Source organism: Pseudorca crassidens, chromosome 3, assembly GCF_039906515.1.
Source record: "Pseudorca crassidens isolate mPseCra1 chromosome 3, mPseCra1.hap1, whole genome shotgun sequence".
In the NCBI taxonomy this organism is placed as follows: Eukaryota; Metazoa; Chordata; class Mammalia; order Artiodactyla; family Delphinidae; genus Pseudorca; species Pseudorca crassidens.
In genome coordinates this window covers 114,718,421-114,730,582 of record NC_090298.1, presented here as the reverse complement: position 1 = coordinate 114,730,582, position 12,162 = coordinate 114,718,421, and the positions used below count along the sequence as shown (strand labels likewise).

The window sequence follows — 12,162 nt, the reverse complement described above, 5'->3', positions numbered from 1 at the left end:
ACTGGAGGGGAGCCTGGAAGTGGAGGGGATTGGCTTGCTGATAGATGGGCAGTGAGGGGACTGGGATATGGAAGGACTGAAGATGACTTGTAGATTTCTGACTTTAGCAGCCACATGGGTGGGGAGACTGTTATAGGGAGGACTCAGAGCACAGGTTCATGGAGGGAAATCTAGACTTCTGATTTGACCTGGTAAAGTTTGACATACCCATGGGGCACCCAGAGGAGATGTTGAGTATGAAGTTGGACATACAGCGGGAAGTTATCAGATACTTCTGGGCTAGAAATGCAACTGGACCATCTCAGCACAGGACAGGATGGGAACACCCAGGGAAAGGGTTTAGACAGAAAGGGCAGAGAGCTTTGGCTTGAGCCCTGGGAACTTCTGGTATATACGTGGGAGCGCCCAGCGGGAAGTAGGAAAGCCGGGAGGGATGGTGCCACGAGAGCCTGAAGGAACCTCTCAGAGGTTAAGGCGGGGTGTGGGGGACCGAGGGCTGCCACGCGGAGGAGGTTGCTGATGGTGACAAGTCATGTCTGTTAGTTAGTGAGGCTGAAATACAGGGTGGGTGGAAAAATGAATTGGAGCTGAGAAGGCAGAAACGATGCCTGGGGACGACTCTCTGGAGGAGTTTTGCCATCAAACTGGGCAGAGCAATGGGGCAGTAGCTGCTCACTTGGGTTTCTATGCGAAAGTAAGAAATGTACTCTCCATCATTTCTAAACCTCTCTCCTGCTCTGATACCCCCAGGATATGATATTGAAATCCCTAAAATATTCCCATGATAAAATAAACTGCGGATGACGTGCAGTCTCCAATATAAGAGTTGTGACTCCACTCCTTTTCTCCCTTTTAAGAAAGCTTCTAGGAATGTAAATCAGTGAGAGTAATGTTGGGATAAGCATCTGCTACTTTTTAGGAAAAAAACTCATAATCCAACTTCTACACATTAAACTACATGCAACCAAATTATTTGCGGTACAACTGACAGCTGACCGTATCGCACATGCTGGGGCATGTGGGCTGAGAAGCGTGTGGTTCCAGACTCTGGTTGGGTACCATTCATTCATTCACCAAGTATTTTCTGAGCAGTTGCTTCATGTCACGAGTTTGGCTCTGGGCACGGGGGACAGTGGTGAACAAGCCAAACTTGACCCCTGCCCTCACAGAGCTCCAGGCAGCCAGGGACACAGACATGGAGTGAATGATTTCAAGTGCAGTAAGCTTACCGCTGAGAAGCATTGTGTTCTCAAGGAGAAAGTCACCAGCATCCTGGCCTCATCCACAGGTTCAGCAAGTCTGCCTGGAGAAGCCAGGGTGACTAAGCCAAGGGGTGAAATCGGTGAGGCCAGTGTTGGGGGTGGGTGTGGTCAACGGCCCAGGCAGAGGTCAACACCCAGTGATGGATGGAACCCCTCTCCACGGAGGCCCATACCAAGGTCAGCCTGTCCAGGAAGTCAAGGAAGGAGGAGGGGGTGGCATGAGAGGCAGCTGGAGAGGTGGGCAGAGCCAGCTGTGCAGGGCCTGGAGCCCTAGTCTTGAGTTTAGTCTTTATCAGAAAGCAACGTGAAGAGATTTTAAGAGTGTGCTGAGGGGAGATGGGTGACTATGTCAGCCCTGTGCTAAAAGAGCACCCAGCTGTCTGTGGAATGGGTTGAGATTGTACAGGAGAAAGGCAGCAGGTAAGTGTCCCCTGCACCCAGGCAGGGACTGCACGAATGCCTTCCAGCCCTTTTGATCAGACTTGCCTGAGGATCTGGAAAGCCGATGGGGGTTGGGTCTCCTGCCTCTGTGTCCTGTCCCTGAAGCCTGGCCTGGTTCTTCTCCTTCCCCTCCCTCCCCTCTAGGAAAACCCAATAGGCTGGTGCTGGGGCTAGTTCCCAAGGGGGTGGGGACAGAAGTAGATATGGGCTTCTCTGTATAAGAACACCAAGGGATGACCACAGGGTCAATGTGGTGACACAAAGCTGTGGAAATGATAGAAATGGAGGCCAGAAGGACTGTCTTTAAGAGACTGACAGCAGGTGGCATGGTATAGGGCATGGACGTGCAGAAATGCGGGTGGGTGCATGACCTGGGATGGGCAGTGCAGAAATTCACTCACCTCGGGGAGGCTCTCCTAAGGAATGCTGATTCAGCAAGTCTGGGGCGTGGGCCAGGAATTCCCATTTTTAAGAAGCCCTCCCCTCCCCCCAACAAGGTGATTCTGACTTAAGTGGCCCTACGACCTTGCTTTTGAGACTGCCTCAAACGTTGGCCCGCTTCTTGGCCTTGATCCTCAGTCTCCTCAGCTGTCTCTCACCAGCTTGGGCCTGAAAGCTTATTTCATCCCTGCATTGAGATGTGGCTAACCAGATCGCTGGCAGCTGGACCAGGGGCGGCGGGGCTTTCAGGCGCGCCCCACAGCAGCGCGCAGCCGCCAGGGGTCGCCAGAGGCCTCGGCTCGTGCGCTCGGGCTCCGCCGCCCGCGGACGCCGCGCCCGAGCGAGCCTGCGAGCTAGCGGAGCTAGAGCGCTGCAGGCTCACAAAGCGTCAGGACTCTGGGCGGCGGGTAGCAGGAGCGCAGGGGAGCGAGCCCGCCGATCAGCTTTCTCGGCGACCGCGCCACAGAAGCTTGAGCAACTCGGACGCGGGGACCCGGGCCGGGCCCCAAGGTACGTGTCCCACAGAACCCCGCGCCCCAACTTGGCGTACTTGGGACCTCCCCGCGGCCACCTGGGGGCTGGCGGGTCAGGGCCTGGGGCTATCTCCGCGCGCCCCTCTTTCCCCGAGGCGGCAGGGCGGGCGAGGGGAGACCCCCCCGCATTCAACCGGAGCCTGGACTGCTGCTCGGAGCCCTCTTCCCCGTCTCCCTACCCCGGGGCTCTGGGCACCGTCTCTGGGAGTGCCGCTTGCGGATCGAGGGCTCTCCGTTTTTTGGGGAGGGGTACTGAAGCCCCTATCCGAGAGTGGCGGCCAGTGGAGCACCCGGAGAATAGATGACAAGGTCCTCTGTAGTTTGATAGCGGCCCCTAATTTGTGACGCAGCCTCTTCATTTGTAACTGAGCCCCCCATTCATGAGCGGGGTCCCTAGGTCTATAGATCCCCCCCGCTGTGCGAGGGCTGACCCTGTCCCTGCTGGGAGATCCCCCCACGCCGACAGCGGGGGCCGGTGGCGGAGGCGCTCAGTCCTGGGCGCCCGGCGCGGGGCTCGTCACCGCCCTGGCCTCCCGCTCACCGCCCCCGCTTGCCCCTGCCCCGCAGATGCCAGCGATCGTGGTGCTCGCGGCGGCCGCCGCGGCGTGGTGCTTCCTCCAGGTCGAGAGCCGGCACCTGGACGCGCTCGCAGGAGGCGCGGGCCCCAACAACGGCAATTTCCTGGACAATGACCAGTGGCTGAGCACAGTCTCCCAGTACGACCGGGACAAGTACTGGAACCGCTTTCGAGACGTGAGTACAGCCGCCGCCGGGCCCTGCGGGGGGCGGGGGAGCCTCTCAGAGGGGGCCTCTGAAGTGGGTGGGGAGGGCACTGGGGCAGACTTCGCCGGCAGCTTGTCGGTTCGGGGTTCCTGGGCTTCATCTTGCCTGAGAGGAACTTTAAAGAGAACTTCGAAGGCTTGATGCTCTCCGCCTGTTACCTGTGGCCCAGGTGTGTGTATTTGTCGGGCTGGGGGAGGTGACTGTACGAAACACGGTGTAAATAGCGAGCAGCTGCGGAGGGAGAGGCTCCTGAAGCTTCTGAGCTCTCCTAACGCTGATGGTTGACTTTGCCAAGCCCCCTGGAAGACCTCCCTAGGCAGCGGCTATTGAGACCATCTCTAGGGTGTTCCAGAAGAATGCCTGCTGCAGAGGTGAGGTTTGGGGTGAGCCCAGCTCATTGAGTAGGGAGGCAGGTGTCCCAGGAGGTTCGGAGAGTCATGGCCACAGGCCTGATGAAATGTCGGGTGGGAGCATGGTGGTTTTGACCCTTGGCGTCTTTAGGGGAAGGGAAAAGGAGGAGGCACCTCGTGGAGTTGGTCCACCGCCGTGAGGGGGAGCCTGGGTGGCAGAGGATTGCTCCTCTGAGGGAGCTGTAGGAGGGGAGAAAGTTATTCCTGGGCACCCAGAGGCAATCTGCTGCCTGTTTCTGCCTCAGGCTGGCTGCTGCTCCCCAGGTACGCCCCAGAGGATGCTGGACGAGAGGCACCTGACACAGTCTTTCCAGCAGATGGCATCCCCTCTGTGCTGTGGGAGCTGCTGCCGGCTCTTTCAAAGGCCGCCCCAAGTGGCTGGGGCCTTGCGCTTCTAGGGGACTAGGAAAAACTTTGATGATACTTAACATCGGGAATTCCTGCCTTTGGGAGAGACCCATACCGCCGAGCCCCTGTTCTTGGCACAGGGCTCCCTGAGGTGGGAGATGTGTGCGAGTTACCTCCTACACTGGATTCCTCTTAGCCCCATGCCCGGCATGCCCAGTCCTTGCAGAGGGAGGGCCTGAGGAATCCAGTGAATCCAGGTGTCTTCTTGGACTTTCTAAAGAGCACCTCTCCAGGTCCCATTCCACAGCAGCCTAGGCCTTGAGTGGGGGCTTACTTATCTCTCTCCTCTCTGTTCCTCTTCCCTCTCCCTCTAGTTGATGGTGGTCTTTTCCTTGAAAGAGGCGATTAAACACTTTCATTGAACAAGTTATTTGAGGGCTTATTGCTCCCCCCACCACCCTGTACCATGAGATCCCTGCCACACGTCCTCCTGTCCCTGATCTAGTCTGTTAACCATCTTCGATCCCCTTTTGGTTCCGCTCCAAGGAGCCCTGCACTGACTGCCTTTGCCTGCAGCTGAAAAAGATGGCCAAGATGCCCAAAAGGTGCCCCAAGGAAGCTTCCATTCCCAGACTCATATAGGATAGGAACTATCTTGCTTTTTTCTTTCTTTTGCCATTACATTTTAGATAGAGTTGAGGAACAGGGCAGATGCTTAACTCGGCTGGAGCTGGAGAATTGGGCCAGGTGTGGAGGACAAGGGCCCCTTTGCACAAGCCTTGGTTCGCGTGGCAGCTGGGTCAGATGGAAAGCGGCTGTGCTTGTTGGTCTTTGGGTATGGAAAGGTTTACTCTGCTTTTGTGTCTGTTCAAGGTTTTCTAGTCTTGGTGTATCATAAATATGGAATTATTCTTGTTTCCCATTCAGATTTAAATTTTGAAAGATTGGGCTTTTCTTCACTTCTCATCTTCCTTGCAAATGGTGACATTTTAAATTCTTGGATCAGTGTTTTTATTGATACAAACCCGGCTGATCATGAGGCTCTCACCTGGGGTGCTTGTTAAATTGTAGCACCCACACTCACCCCTTCCTCCTCAGAGATTCTGATTCTATAGTTCTGGGATGAGTGCTGGGAATCCATATTTTAAATGAACATTCTAGGTAATTCTTAGAATGATTAGGAAGTTCCGCCTTGTAAAAATGTCCAAAGCTTAACAGAATGCTTAACAAATGCTTAACAAATGCACTGCTTTTTTGTTTCTGGAGCAATTTTAGGTGTTAAACTAATATTTTTAGCAGCATATATTCTTTTAAAATGATAACTTAATCCAGCATACTATTTTAACAACATCCAAAATGCTTCAAAATCACAAATATCTTCAATCATCAACCATTTTATATGCTTCCTGGAGTCTTCTGTTGCTAGCTGTGGGTCAGACATAATTTAATGCCATTAACCTCTTTAAAGTGTTGTGAAATGCAAACTAGATGCTCCTTTAGGCCAAGTCTAAGTGTCTTCAGTTGGGCCTTTTACTTGGAATGACCACAGAGCCTCGGTCCCCTGGAACCAAGGACTAAAAGTTGCTTCCTACAGGAGCCAGTAGTTCAGTGGACAGTCGGTAAAGCCCCAGCTAATGGTGTCATTGCTCAGCCAGCCTGGTCATTTTTCACTGAGCCAGGCCTTACTTGAGGTTAGCAAAGCTCAGCTTCTCTGCTGTTGTTTTTGAGTTTTGTGGAAACCATTGATAACTTTGAAAGACCGAGCCCTGAGATTGTTATGATGCTTGGTTTTGAAAGTCACCGTGAAAGAAAACTTCTTACCTTTCCCCTGACTTGTCACTTTTTTTGCATTTGGGGGAGAGATATTTAGAAGGGATTTTTGAACTTGTGAAACTGAAAACTAAGGGCTCCTTTTAGAGAGTTGATGATACCCATTGGTGGTGGTTATTGGCTAAATTTGAAATGGAAATGGTGGCGGGCCGTGTGCTCCGTGTTCCCCTGCCTGTTGAGTGTGCTGTGATGTTGCCAGAGATGACCTGATAGCCCCTACTTAATGCTTTGAAGAGGTCCTGTTGTTCTAGATACACAAATAATCTGTCGCCTTCTTTCCAGAAGTAAAACTTTCACAATTACTCTGTGGCTCGTTGCCTGGAGCAATGGAGCCAGGAGGAATATAACAACATACAGGTGTTTGCTCCTAAGTGTACTGGTGGCCTGTTAGTTTGGTCATTATTCTTTTATAAAGACTAGCAGTTGGGATGTTTTGGCCAGATGGAGACGCAAACTTTTGCACAGATATAGTATTAAGAAGGAGAAGATAAAGAAGGCAGATGTTTGTTTTAAGCTGTACAGTAATTTCCCACCTCCAGCTGCTCCAACTGGTGTGCAGAGTTAAAATCCTCTGTGGTTTGAAGTTGAGGGGTCAGAATGCCACAACCGTTTTCCTGATTTTTTCTGAATCTCATTTGGCTTTGCATAACCATTACTAAGGAAATTTCCTCTGTTAATTCCTACATTCATTTGTACGTCCATTCATTCCAGCAAATATTTGACTGTCTACCATGTGCTAGGCAGTGGCCAAAAGGGTGAGCAAGTTAAATAAATGCGATCTCTTCTCTCAGGTAACCACTTGTCTACTGGATGAAATCCTTTAACTTACACTGTCAATATTTCTTTCTTATTGTTACTTTTTTAAAGTTTTTTTCTTATAAAGGTAATATGTGCTGGTTGAAATTAAAAAAAAAGAAAACATTGCAGAAATAGGTGGTACCTAACATTTATCCAGCACTTAGTGTGCCAGGCATTGTTTAAGGTACTTTACATATAGTATCTCATTTAATATTCATAACGATTCTGGGAGAGAAGTACTGTTGTCCTTATTTACTGGGAGGTGAAGTCTCTTGCCCACAGAGCTAGGCTGTGGAGCAGCTGGACTGGACCCAGGCAGTCTGACTCTAGACTCTTGCGAGACTCTTGCACTGCAGCCCATCAAGAGCAGAGTGGATTTTGGCTGTGAGCCTCCACTGGTATCACACTGCAAGTCTTTGCTGCTTTATGTCTGAGGGAAATCAGTGAAGAGCCTTAGGTTGAGACAGAGTGGAGCGGGAAGCCAGGCGCTGGACACGGCTTATTGTCGGGGTCACATCAGGCCTTATCTTCTGCTAATAATGAGCTTCTGATTTGATTAAAATAATATTGTTGCTTACACCAAACATGACATTTTCTTTCTTTTGCACTCATGAAACTAGCCCTGACATTTAACTCCGGGATAATTACCTTTAGCAGGCCCGAAGACTCAAGTGTTGCCTTGGCTGGCATTTATCTTACTCTGGAGTGACCTGGGTTTGTAATTCTAATGAGACCACAGGACCAGCCCACGTGCTTTTTCCTTCTTGTGCACACGCTGTGGGATTTGGTGGTCTCTGTAGCAGAACTGGGGTGGCGGTGAGCATCTGATCTGCTCATTTGATCTTAACGTCTCAGCTATAATGAGTTTCAAGGGCAAGTGAGGCTTGTTGACAGAATGGTGGCTGGCTTAGTCGGTGGGGTTGGTGACAAGAGAGGTGATGTGGCTTAGTGGATCAGTCATTAATCTGTCACCACAGAAACTTGGCTTGTAATAGAGAGTAGCAGAAAATCATTTTGATTAAACAGGTTCAAGAAGAATTAAATGAGTTTGTCATCCTGACTTTCTTTAATGAACCCACTATCTTAAATCCCCTGTACTAGACGACCACTGATAGAAATCATTATTTCACAGGAATCATTATAAAGGGACAGTTTAAAAGTTGATAGCCCTCAGACCATTCTTGTATTTTCTGTCCTAACCTTCAGTTGGCCCTTGTAGAGAGAACCTAGTTTTTGCCTGGCAAGGATGGCAGAGCTTTTGCCCCAGTTGACCCTCCCAGGCTGAGTTCCCCTGTGTCTCCTGGGCCTCCCAACCCTGCCTCCACAGTGCTTCAGCAGAACTGGATTGCTAGGAGGATAAGTACTCTCCTGTATACTGATGAGATTATTGTCAAAAGCAAGAACTGGTCCCAAATGGATCGATCATCAGACCTGTACCCCTCCCCTGGAAGAGTGGGACATAAACATTAGCTCAACTATTTGATCTCGCTTGGGGAGACACAGTAATGTTAGTAGTTAAATATTTTATAATCATTTCCTACTCATTTACTCATTGTAGTATATTTCAAACCAAACACACTCAATATCTAAACATGAACACCTTCAGGATGGCTCATTTTACCTTTCCTCTGGGGAGGTGACTTTTTTTTTTTTTTCTGTGCGGTACGTGGGCCTCTCAGTGTTGTGGCCTCTCCCATTGCGGAGCACAGGCTCTGGACGCGCAGGCTCAGCGGCCATGGCTCACGGGCCCAGCCGCGGAGGGATCTTCCCGGACCCCGTGTCCCCTGCATCGGTAGGCGGACTCTCAACCACTGCGCCACTAGGGAAGCCCTGGGGAGGTGACTTTATATTCCTTAGGAAATTCTTCAGACCCAAGCTCATACTTGGTCTCATCTCCCCAGGCGAGATCATTACAAATGGAAGAAATTTCCTGTAAGACATTGAATAATTTGCGCAAGATTACACGTATTTGTTTTTGGTCATATTTCCTCCAATATAAGATGCCGTCAATTGTAGGGTGTACCGTTTTTGTGCACTACTAAGAAAGAAGACAGTGTCCAGAAGGAAGAGTTTAATAGACCCCTGGATGGAGCCGGGACCCTAGAGGACTACTCCCTCTGGGTAGAGGTAAACAAGAAATAAACTCACGATGCAGAAAAGGGACCATAGCCGGGCGACTCACGTGTCTCCACCTTGGAACTGGTGGATGAAGGGGAAAAATAGGCTCTGAGCAATTGACAGGCTGACTCTTCTGCAGGTTTCTGGTCTCAGTGCACACAATCATTGTGCCCTCCCAACCCCCCCCAAAAAAACCTTAGACAGTTAATTTAGTTTCAGGCTGTTTGTCCTCTCTGAATCCCTGACTTCTCATTTAGTAAGTGGGGGATGATCGCTTTATATTGGTGAGGACTCCAAACTGCAAGTGACTGAAATCTAGTCCAAGCTGGCTTAAATGGAAAAGAAAACTTACTCACTTGTGTAACTGAAAATTCCACTGATAAACTATGCATCTAGATAAGGCTGGATCCATGGGCTCGGCTTGCACCACCGGATTTGTGTGTGTATGTTTATCATTTTCTTGCCACTTCCCCATCTCCCCACCCCCATCTTTGGGCTTTATTTCCCCATGTTGGTTGTGTTCTCAGGCTGATTAGTTCCATGTGGTGACTCATGGCAGCTACACGTTTATAACATACTGTAGTTTTTATGTCTCCATATTGCCACAAAACTCCCAGAATTGAGACTTGTCAGATTTACCTGTATTATGCACCCATTCTCCAGTAAATCACTGGGGCCAAGTTGGTAGAATATATGCTAATTGTCTGGGCCTGGGTACATGCCTAGTCCTGGGGCGGGGCCTGGGACCTGGGCATAGAATGGTGGTGGGAACTGCATTGGATTACATAGTTAAAGGAAGGTTAAAGGGTAGTTTCTTAAGGGGAAATGGATGCCTTGTGGGCAAACATCACAGGAGTCCACTATGTTGATCAGCCTCCCTGGGTTGGCGTGGAGAGTAAACTGGCTAATATAAGTGAAGCTGTTAGCAGTGTCTGGCTTAATACTCAATTAAGTGTTAAGTATTAAGTGGAGGCTATTATTTTTATTAATATTAACAACTCTTATTACACTTTCATGCATTATTCCTCAACTTATGGGTGTATGTATTTATATTTTAGCTTCTTTAATAGTTGTATTCTTCCTGAAGTAAGAGCCTGAGTCTTATCATGCCTTGCACACAGTAGGTGGTCTGTTAGCATTTTACTGATTTGAATGATTACTTAAGCACATCTCTCGATGAATCCCTGGGAAAGGAAAGCCTGCAGAATTACTGGCACATGTGCGATTATAGTGTTTGGTAGGTGGAAATTCTAGGTTACACACACATTGAAAAACATCTTTTTTTTTTTTTTTTTGGTCTAACCCCTATCTCTAAGCAGGACCTTACAAACTTCATAACTCCTTTTAGTTATAGCTCTGATGTACAGAGCTCATTGTCCCCAGACCTTTACCACTGAGCCCAGCCCAGAAATCTGCTCAGTGAATGTTTGATTGAATCTGAGTGAAAGAATGAACGAAGGAGTGAACTAGTCCGTACCAGGATTTTGCACACCTCCAGGCTGAGGAGGACCTGTCCCTTGTAGAGGGCTGGCCCCAGTAAGTCATGCTGGCTTTTGACACGTGTCTTTCATTCTGTTAGCAATTGACTGATTATGGTTACCAACAGATGGGCCGTGCTGTTGAGAGGCAGGGTGAGCCTGACAGAGAAGCTCACCCCCTTCACAATTCAGGTACAGTCCCTGAACCTGTGCAAAGCTCTTCCTGGTGAAGAGGCCCCTCTTCACCTGTGCTCATCGTCCAGTCTTGTCATGAATAAGCTTGGGTCTTGGCTACAGCACCACTTTCCTCATCTGTAAAACTGGAGTGATCAAAAACAAACAAACAAAACTGGAGTGATCTTACCTGCTTTGTGGGGTTTTCGTGATCTTTCAGTGAGTGGTGTACCTGTGATTCTGATAACAATTTCTGAGGGTCACTTCTCTTACCTTGGGCCCTGAGAGCATGGGTGAGTTGCTGACGCACAGCTATAGATGTTGCTTTCTGTCTCATGTCTTGGAGAAATGTTGGGGAAATTGGTTCCATTTTCCTTGAGCCTGTCTTTATTCCTTGCTGGCTGGAAGGCTGTCTGCAGTTCTCTGTGGTTCATTTTTTAAATTTTCTGGTTGTAGGTCCTGGCACAGACATCTCTGTCGTGTAAATAGCCCTCGCCCTGCCTCCCCCTTTAAAAAAGACTTCCTGCTCCTCTGGTGTCTGGGGCCCATGAGTTTCTCCTTCCCTCTGTGGTCAAGTGTCCTGGGCTTTAGAGCTCCTACAGTTCCCACTGCTCTTTAGAAATCAGGGTACCATAGAATTTCTTGGACAGAGTGATCTGTGAAGTTTCTGTTTCAAAAACAAGACTGGTATATATGGACTGCTTCTTGCCCTCGTCCCCACCCCCCTACGCCCGCTACCATTTCTGAGAACCAGCTGGACGCCAGGCTTGGAAGCTAAAGATGGAAACCAAGATTTCCACACACAAGGCTCAGAGTTTAGACATGCATGCAGTTGGAGGGCTGGACAGTATGTGGCATCATAGCCCCTGGGTCTGGGTCCTTCCAATGTCCTTGTGACAGACGTCAGGAAGTTGATTTATTTTGAGGGAGGAGGTAAGGTGCATTCACAGACTAGTGATGTGAATTACTGGGGACTCTCCTGGAAGGATAACACTGATGTCCAAATTAACTTCACTGGGTTCCCTTCTTAGGGTTCTATGCAAATACATCCCTCAGGAGACCCTCTCCCTTGATCCTTTAGGACAAAGTTTTCTTTGGTGCAGTGGGGAAGGAAGGAAGGAAGGACATATTATACAATTATTTGAAATAATTTGCAAACTCTTCCTGTGTGATCTGTGACATGTCACACTACAGAAGACACCATCAACATTCCCCAGCATAATTATGTGGTGGGTGAGCAGGAATTTATGCCAAGTCCATTGGCGCCTATGACTGGAACAGGGAAGTAGAACTTATTGCAGGTGTTCCAGGCAGTCTTTGCAGAGAAAAAGCGTGGAGAAAACAAACAGGCAGAGAGCAAATGACTCCACTTTGTATTTTAGCTCTACCCTTCCTTTTCCACCATGTAAATGGAATCACTTTAACTCAGTTCTAAGAAAGGCCAGGCCAAGTTGCTGATGACCCTTCATGGCCAAAACAGAAGGGAAGATGCCCAGAGAAAGGTGCTAGAGCAGCAGTTCTCAGGCTTATACCTTTATAATATTGA

At 49.3% G+C, this 12,162-nt stretch overlaps 1 protein-coding gene across 2 annotated transcripts in view; it reads left to right on the top strand.

The window, feature by feature from the left end:
- Positions 1 to 2,471: 2,471 nt before the first annotated feature.
- SPOCK1 (SPARC (osteonectin), cwcv and kazal like domains proteoglycan 1) overlaps positions 2,472 to 12,162 on the top strand; it is a 557,294-nt gene continuing 547,603 nt past the window's right edge. Inside the window, exons 1-2 of one of the 2 annotated variants that reach the window (XM_067731822.1) lie at positions 2,472 to 2,654; positions 3,245 to 3,430. In XM_067731822.1, coding sequence (XP_067587923.1) covers positions 3,245 to 3,430 — 186 coding nt within the window. In that variant the 5' untranslated portion in view covers positions 2,472 to 2,654. The remainder of the gene's footprint in view (positions 2,655 to 3,244; positions 3,431 to 12,162) is intronic. The other variant, XM_067731821.1, reaches the window with a different exon arrangement.